This window comes from Monoraphidium neglectum (assembly GCF_000611645.1).
Source record: "Monoraphidium neglectum strain SAG 48.87 unplaced genomic scaffold scaffold02868, whole genome shotgun sequence".
In the NCBI taxonomy this organism is placed as follows: Eukaryota; Viridiplantae; Chlorophyta; class Chlorophyceae; order Sphaeropleales; family Selenastraceae; genus Monoraphidium; species Monoraphidium neglectum.
In genome coordinates, this window is record NW_014010760.1 from 1 (window position 1) to 7,870 (window position 7,870).

Here is a 7,870-nt window from a genome sequence, read left to right on the forward strand (position 1 = left end):
GGTCTGCTGCCTCCTGGAGACTCTGAGGGGCGCGGCGAGCGCGACGCTGCCGTCGACGCAGCCTGCGCTGTGGCAGCTCTTCTCCGGCCTGCTGATGCCACTGCTGCAGCTGCATTGGGCTTTCCGGCTCCAGTCCCAGGTCAGGCGTGGGCGTAATTGGTGGGCGGACGGTGGCACGTGTGTTTCTCTGTTTGTCACACACACGCATTGGCACACTCACACGCGTGCGTGGGCACACACACACACACACACACACACACACACACATATGCGTGCACACACATGCACACACATCACAAACCGCACACAACACACAAAAACACACACCCTTGCAGGTGGTGGCCCTGTTGCTCAAGCTGGCTGACGATATGGTGGAGAGCCAGGCTCACTGCCTGCCACCAGAGGAGGCTGAACGCTTGCTCTCGTGGGCCCTGAAGCTGCTGACTCAGTATTCAGAGTCGAACTTGTGGCAGGTGGGGTGGACCCGGTGTGCCGTGGGTGTTTCTGTGCGTGCGCTTGCGCATGCACTGTGCCTGTGCCGGTGTGCATAACCAGTGCCATCACGGCTCGTTGCTGCAGCAAGTGTCGGCGCACACGCGCACCCCCCCCCTCCAAAAATCCATGTGCCCATGTGCCCGCACACACAAACACACACCAATTGCAAGGCCCCGCATCGACGCGTCGCCCTTCTTCCCCTCCCTTTCCCCAGGTGTCTCTGCAGACGGCCAAGGCCCTCCGGGACGAACGCGAGGCGGAGCAGTGCCGCGACCTGCGGGCGGTGCTCAACCTGCTGCTGCACATCACGCAGAGCGAACCCCTGGACGACGCGCCCCCGCCCGGCGCCGCCCAACCCGGCGCCACGGGCGCCGCGGCCGGCGGCCGCTTTGACCCCGCGCGGGTCGTGCTGGTTGGCCTTCACATAGTGCTGCCCCTCATCAGCCCAGATCTTCTGAAGTTCCCGAAGCTGAGTCAGCTTTACTACAGCTTGCTGTCGTACCTACTAGAGGCACACACCGCCGCCGTCGCCGCCCTCGAGCCGCGCCACTTCGCGAGCCTGATGGCGTCCCTCGAGTGGGGCCTGGCGGGCGGCGACGCCGTCGCAGCGCACAGCTGCCTGGAGGGGGTCGCGGGGCTGGCGAGGTTCCAGCTCGGCGCGGCGCAGACGGGCGCGCAGGGGCTGGCGGCGCATGCGCCCGGTGGGTGGCGGCCGCGACAGGGCCGGCAAACCAGGGGGCCCGATCGATCTCGTGTCCATGCTCTGGCTTTCATCCTGGCTGGAAACAATCCACAATCCTAGCTGCTGTCACCCGTCACCCCATGAGCGGCACCTCGCCATGCTGACTCTCCTGCATCCCTCCCCTCAAGACGCCCTCTCGTCGCCCGCTCTGCTGCCTTGTTTCTCACACCCCCCCCCTCGCACCTCCCCTGCCTCCCGACTGTTCCCCGTCAACGGGCCAGGCCCCGGGCGCAGCGTGGTGGCGCATTTCCAGGAGCTGCTGCTGCGGCGGCTGCTGCTGGACGACACGCCGCAGGTGGGCTTCCGCGGTTGCGGGCGCCACCGTTGTCCGTTTCGAAGCGGCGTCGCGCGACACACAAACCTTCCTGAGCTGCTTGGCATGCTCAAGCCTTTGCCTCTTGGCGTGCTGGCACTGCTCGGCGCTCCAAGGCGCAGCCGCGGCGCGAGCGCGCCTCCTCAAGGACCCCTTCTGGATCCCTCTTCACGCTGCGGGATAACGCCTTCTCCGCACCGCCTTGATTTGCCTGCAGGACGCGATGGAGCTCGCATCTGACGCGCTGCTGCCGCTGTTGCTGTCAGAGCCCTCGGCCTTTGCGCCGCTGTCCGCGGCTCTCGCGTCCGCGGCCGCAGGCGCCCAGGGCGGCGACCCCCGCGCCGGCGAGGCCGTGGCCGGCGCGTTGTCGGCGCTTGGCGCGTGGCTGCAGGCACGGACGGCCGAGGCGGCGGGCGGGGAGGCGGGCGGTGGGCTCGGGCGGCAGCTGCAGCGGGATTTTAGGCAGCGCATGTGCCAGTTAGCAGCCGATGTGCGCGCGTTCACCAAAGTGCGGTAATGCTTGAACCTTTGTGGTCCACTTGTGTTCAGAGTCGCCAAAGGGCACACCAGGTGCACGCCAGTTCCGGCAACGCATGTAGGGCCTGCTGTTTGCTGGCCCCCTGATGAACACTGGAGGGGGGGTGGGTTGTGGGTGGGCAACAGCCGCCAGCAGAGCTGATGCAATCCCAACCACCCCGTCACTGCTGGGGCGTGGTCGGGTGCCGCATCGGTCCTGATTCGGTATTCCCATTTTGCACCATTTTTCTTCGCACGCGACGTCTCTTACCACCTAGTATCGTACATTGTGCTGCTGTGTGGTGCACCTGCAGGCCTGCGCAACGCTCGCAGGCTAGTTCTCTCGGAGGACATCGTGATCGGTCGTAAGAGCATTTTGGAGCAGCTAATATGGCGAATACATCGGCAGAGGAGCCACATGCGGACAAACCACACCGGGAAAGGTGATCTGGACACGGCTCTCGCGCCTCTCAGCCTTTGCGTTTTCCCAATGGGGAGTTGAATGTCGCAAGAATCCATCATCTCGTGTCCAGCTTGCGACAGCCGAGGCTGGGGCGCAGGGGTCGTCGGCCGCACAGTCGCACGAGCGACGTGGACATCATCAGAGGTCGTGCCCTCTGTGTGCTCATGCCCCCCCCCCCCCAAAGCCATCAATACACAGCAGCCCATGTCCCATCCGCAACATAACACGGATGTATCACTGTCTGGGCCCTTCAAAGCCAGCCCAAGGTGCCACGATGCCCCCTGCCCCCACATCCTGAGCTGCCCGCTGTCACCTTGTTACTTAACGTTTCGCCCCTTTGCTCCCCACCGCAGCAACCGCATCCAGGTGTCGGCCACGAAGCGGCCCATGTACTTCTACGTCACCCTTTCAAAGGTGCGCCGGCCGGCCGCTGCTCGCTCTTGCGTGCGCATGCCTGGAGACACCCCCCCGCCCTCCGGCCTTTCCCCTCACCGCGGCAGCCGCCCCGTCCCCACGCCGGGCGCCCCGCCCCGGCCGCGCCTGCTGCAGCGGCTGCTGAGGGACCACGACGAGGTGCAGCTGTCCGCCCTAGGCACCGCGGTCTCCACAATGGTGTCGGTGGCCGAAATCCTCAAGAAGCAGGGCTTCGTGACAGAGCGAGGTGAGGCTCGCGCCGGCTCGCCGCCCCATTACTGAAGCTTGGGCTGCCTGCCCCCCTTTGCCGTCATGGTGTGGCGCAGCGCTCCTGGCCGTCCTGCACTGTGTTTGACCGCCGTCCCCTCCTGCGCACTCGCGGCGACGCGTCTGCGTATGGAACCCCAAGGCATTTCGACCGATCTGGAGGGCGTCGAGGAGAGGGAGGTGGACGGGCACCCTTTGCGGGCGGCTTTCAAGCCGAAGATGACCGTGGTGCTGGGCAGGAGCCCGGAATTCACCGCAAAGGCGGCGGAGGAGGCGGCGGCGGCCAAGGAGCGCGCCGCCGCGCGAAAGGAGCGGGCGGCGGCGGCGGCGGCGGCGAAGGGTAGAAGAGGGGGCGGAGAAGGTGAGGGCGAGGGCGAGGATGGCGGCGGCGGCGGCGGTGGCGGCAGCGGGGCAGTGGCCGAGGGGAAGGCGCGGCAGGATACCGGGGAGGGGGGCGGGAAAGGGAGGGTCACGGGGGAGACGAGAGGCAAGGGAAAGGGGAGGGGCAAGGCGGCAGGCGCGGCGGTGGCCACTGCGGCGGAGGGCACCGAGGTCGAAGGGGCTGCGGAGGCAAATGAGGGAGCGGAGGGTTTGATAGCGGCGGCCGCCGACGTGGCAGACAGAGCGGACAAGGCGGCGGGCGAGTGAGGGCGTGTCGGGCGCGGGGCCCCGAGGGATTGGCCCAATGCGGGCCCTTGGCGGCATCTGTTCGTTGCTCATGCCAAGTCGATTTCCTGCCCGTGCGTGCATCGGCTCAGCAGCCGGAGTGCACATTGCAGGCGGCATGAAGCCGGGTGGCTGAGGGACCCCAAGCACCCGGCGCGTGCGTTTGCTGCATGTCTGTCTGAGCTCGGTAACTTGTTGAAATTCGCAGCTGTTCCCAGAGAATCCAAACATGCTCCTGACTGGAGTGTCAAACGGTGTGCATGAGACCTGGGCACACAGGCCAAGGCGGTGCGCGTTCGCGCACAGCGCTCGAGCCCAGGGGTGCCCGGCCGCAGCTGCGACTGACAGCTTACACGTCAGCAAACTGCTCATGATCAACAGCTCAACGTAGGGCGGGCAACGTGCGGCAAAGGTGACGCTCACATTCATTCAAAACATACACCGCAACAGCTGGGTCCCTCCTCGGCTTTGCGCTGCGGCCGGAGCAGAGTTGACCAGTGGGAACAAACAAAAGGCGCAGTGGTGAAATCACCACTCGCGGCACCGCTGGTGGGTATGTGTATGAGCCGCCCGTTCACGCATTTGAAGCATTGCAGCCATTCGGCCTAGGCTGGCAAGAAAACCCTCAACCTTCCCTCAAAATTCACGCTCGACGGCCGTCCAGCGAACCTCCCTGAAGCCTCATCTTTTCCCGCCTTGCTGCCGCTGCCGCGCGGCCTCAGCTTCCTGCAGCTTCCTCAGCTCCGCCATGAAGTCCTGCTGCAGCTGTGGGAGGGGGACAGGCGGGAGCGCAAGACAGCCGTTCAGAGAGGCGAGTTGCAGGTGTGCAACAGATGGGTGCCGGAGGTACGGGAGAGTGGGGCCACCTGCATGCGACGATGTGCCCTGCAGCCGCTCAGCAGTACATTACAGTGCGTGAAGGCAACGAGCTGCCCCTCTGCTTCCACATCGCTGGTCCTCAACCTCAATCCAGCGCGGGCGGGCCGTCCCTTTGCAGCCGACGGTTGGCGACCGCTGCGCGGGCGCCGCGGCAGGCGGGCCGAGCCCATCGATTGAGCGTGCGCCGCGGTCCACGCACCTTTGAGGCTGTTTCCTTGGCCTTAGATGCCAGGGTGCCGATGTGCTGGTCGAGCACCTTGCTGCCGTCCTTGCCTGGGATATTTCGTAGATAGAGTTTGGCGCGATTGGATGCAAGCGCGTGCGAGGCTGGGAGAAGGGGTTTGGCAGCGGTGGGCAGCGGTGCGAGGGCGGCTGATATGGCGGAGCATCCGGCCGGGGGTGGCGCACAAGGGAGGCCTGCCGCCGCTGCGCAGCAGCCAGCGTGGACCCAGAGGCTTGAGGGATCGCCATTCCTTGCCGGTTGCAAGAGCGCAGCAGCTGCTGCCTGTGCGCGGCATCTACGCCCACATTAGTGGCAGCGGCAGTGGCAGCGGCGGCAGCAGCAGCTGTGGCGGCACGCCCTCCTGTCCTGCGTCGCCAGCTCACCCTTCTCTGCCATCTCCTTGCTCATCTTGTGAGAGTACACTGCAAACCGCTGGAACCACCGGCTGCAAGGGGCAGAGGCAGGAGGTGTGGATGAGCACATGCAGGGGGCGAAGCGGCCTTCCATGCGATGGGAGCACAAAGTAGAATGTAGACCAGCACAAACTCGCTCACGCATGCACGCACGCAGCACACACAACACACACAATACACACAAAAACACACACACGCACGCACGCACGCACACACACACACACATTCACACGTGCACGCGCACAAACGCGTATGCACACACAGAGGGCGCGCTGGCACACAAAGACGCATGCAGATCATCGCAAAGCCGCGGCCTCACCTGTTTGCCAGCGTCTCCACCAGGACCTGATTGAACACATGGTCCATCAGCCGCTTGAAAAACGCCATGGCGCCACGCTGCCGCTGCCCCCAGGCGGCGCCTGAGCAAACGTCGCGGCGCTGCGAAGTGGTCCTCGGCCCCGCTCGCGCACCGCGCTGCCGCTGAGCTCGGTCGGCGGCTCTGCCTCTCACGCGAGCGCCGCTCCGGTCTGCCGCGGCCGCAGCTGGCGTCGACGGCTGGTGCTGTTGCCTCAAGGTCCTGGTCACAGGAGTCTTCACTGGTAGTGCCTGTATGGCGGCATGCAAACAGATAGTTGTGTCAGGACTTGTGTGGGGTGTGCCGGGGTCGTGCGGTGTTGGTGCAGCAGCCCCAGCGAGCGGTGCGCCTCGCGATGTGCAGCCACACCTCCAGCCGCGCATCCCCCATGCGCACCCCTCAGCGTGATGATGAATGCTTTACTCGCGCGAAGACTTGTCGCGAGCGCCTTCCAGCGTCGTAATCTGCCCTAGAGAATATCAGATGCTGCGCGTGTGGCCTCTAGAAGCGCGATGTCCATGCACGCCGGCGCTGGACGTGAAAGTAGTGGGAAGATAACACTGTTTTGATTTGAGTGCGCCTTTCCAGGCTCTGATCAAAGCTGATTTTTGCGCCAGTGCCGGTGACTCAGTGACGGCAAGACAGGCCGCCTGGCCCGGGCCGCCGCCTTAGCTAAAAGCATTGCATGCTGCTCCTCTCTCTGATTGCCTTGCCCCACATTCTCTTCAAGCACCTTGCCCCACACGGATCTTTGACGTATGCACAGCAGGGTCGTAGTGCCTTGGTCCCCTCTCCAACTGCGCAGGCAGCTTCGGACAGCTCGACCCCTTACACAAACAGGGTGTGCCCTGCCGAGTGCGCAGAGTGCGCAGGGCAATATTGGATGGCCTGCATGCGATTGTCAAAATACGAAGGCCATCACCCAGGGCACAACGCTGCATGCCATGCCAGGCCGCCGCTCGTGCTGGTGCTGGTGCGCACCAGCACCAGCATGCTGGTGCTGCGGCTGCTGCGCCTGCTGCTGATGGTGCTGCGGCTCCCGCTGCTCCTCCTTCCCCCTTGCTGCCGCCGCTGGTGCCACCGCCGCTGCTGCTGACACCGCAGCTGCTGCACCCGCAATTGCTGCCGACCAGCCGCTGCCGCGGGCCCCGCCGCCCGCCCCGGGCTCCTACCTCCGCTGCTGCCCACGCCCCCGCCCGCCCCGGCCAAACGGCTGCCGTCCCCGGCCCTGGCCCCGGCTCCGCGCCGCGCTCGCGCCTCTGAACTCCGCCGCCCTGCGCTTGCGGTCCGCGAGCTCCGGGTCGATCTGGAGCGCGCGGCAGTCGTTGTGGCGCTTCTCGGCCCTCAGCGACTCAAAGTCGACCTCGGCCGGCGCGGCGTCCAGCCCCTCGTGCTTCTCAAAAATGAAGGTGTCCCCGTCGAACGCCGCCGACACGCGGCCGCCGAGGCGGTGGGCGCGCGCGAGGCGCGCGCACAGTGCGGCCAGCGCGGCCTGCTCCTCCACATCCTCGGGTTCCACAGGGTCCGCCGCAGCTGCCGCGTCGCTGCCGCCTGCGCCATGCCCGCTGGCCTCGGCCGGGGCGTCGGTGTCCGCGCTGTCATCTTCCTCTGACCCGCTGCTGCCCTCATCCTCGGAATCCGTGACGTCGCCCCCATCGTCGTTGTCGCTTGCGGCCGCCAGAGGGCCGTGCTGCTTTCCGGCCTGGCGGGCGGCCCGCCGCCGCTCGCGGCGCTGCAGCTGCTTTGCCTCCGCCACCCGCAGCGCCCACAGGTGCCTGCGGCAGGCGCAGCGGTTTAACAGGAACAGGTCGATTTGACCCCAAGCAGCGCCAGAGCCCAGGCTTCCGCACACCGATGCGTAGATCGCTTGCCGGTCGGCAATGCACCGTGCACCGTGCTGCTGCGACTCTCCCGTGGAAACCGCATTCCAAGCTCGACCTGCGCTTCCCATCCCGCAACCGGCAGCCAGCTCACTTGGCTTGGAAGCCGGTGAGCAGCAGGTGGGGCACGCCTGCCGCGCCCGCCACTTTGGCCACCTCACTGGCGCCCTCCTCGAGGACCGTCAGCGCATGCTTCCCGCTCGCCGCCTCCTCGCCCCCACCCCCTCCGCCGCCGCCCTCACCC

General features: G+C 66.2%; 3 protein-coding genes across 3 annotated transcripts; 1 reads left to right on the forward strand and 2 right to left on the reverse strand.

Annotated features, from left to right (window-relative positions):
- Positions 1 to 368: 368 nt before the first annotated feature.
- Positions 369 to 3,858, forward strand: MNEG_11698 (Uncharacterized protein; the record flags this gene model as incomplete). Its single annotated transcript, XM_014039828.1, has 7 exons — positions 369 to 473; positions 710 to 1,196; positions 1,459 to 1,532; positions 1,768 to 1,916; positions 2,883 to 2,943; positions 3,079 to 3,190; positions 3,353 to 3,858. The coding sequence occupies 7 exons, from the start codon at positions 369 to 371 to the stop codon at positions 3,856 to 3,858; spliced, it is 1,494 nt and encodes a 497-aa protein (XP_013895282.1).
- A 699-nt stretch (positions 3,859 to 4,557) lies between these two features.
- MNEG_11699 (hypothetical protein) lies at positions 4,558 to 5,778 on the reverse strand (the record flags this gene model as incomplete). Its single annotated transcript, XM_014039829.1, has 4 exons — positions 4,558 to 4,641; positions 4,955 to 5,028; positions 5,362 to 5,423; positions 5,711 to 5,778. 4 exons carry the CDS (start codon positions 5,776 to 5,778, stop codon positions 4,558 to 4,560), a joined length of 288 nt encoding a protein of 95 aa, XP_013895283.1.
- A 1,136-nt stretch (positions 5,779 to 6,914) lies between these two features.
- Positions 6,915 to 7,697, reverse strand: MNEG_11700 (hypothetical protein; the record flags this gene model as incomplete). The annotated part of the gene is made up of 1 exon (XM_014039830.1): positions 6,915 to 7,697. The coding sequence occupies one exon, from the start codon at positions 7,695 to 7,697 to the stop codon at positions 6,915 to 6,917; it is 783 nt and encodes a 260-aa protein (XP_013895284.1).
- Positions 7,698 to 7,870: the final 173 nt, after the last annotated feature.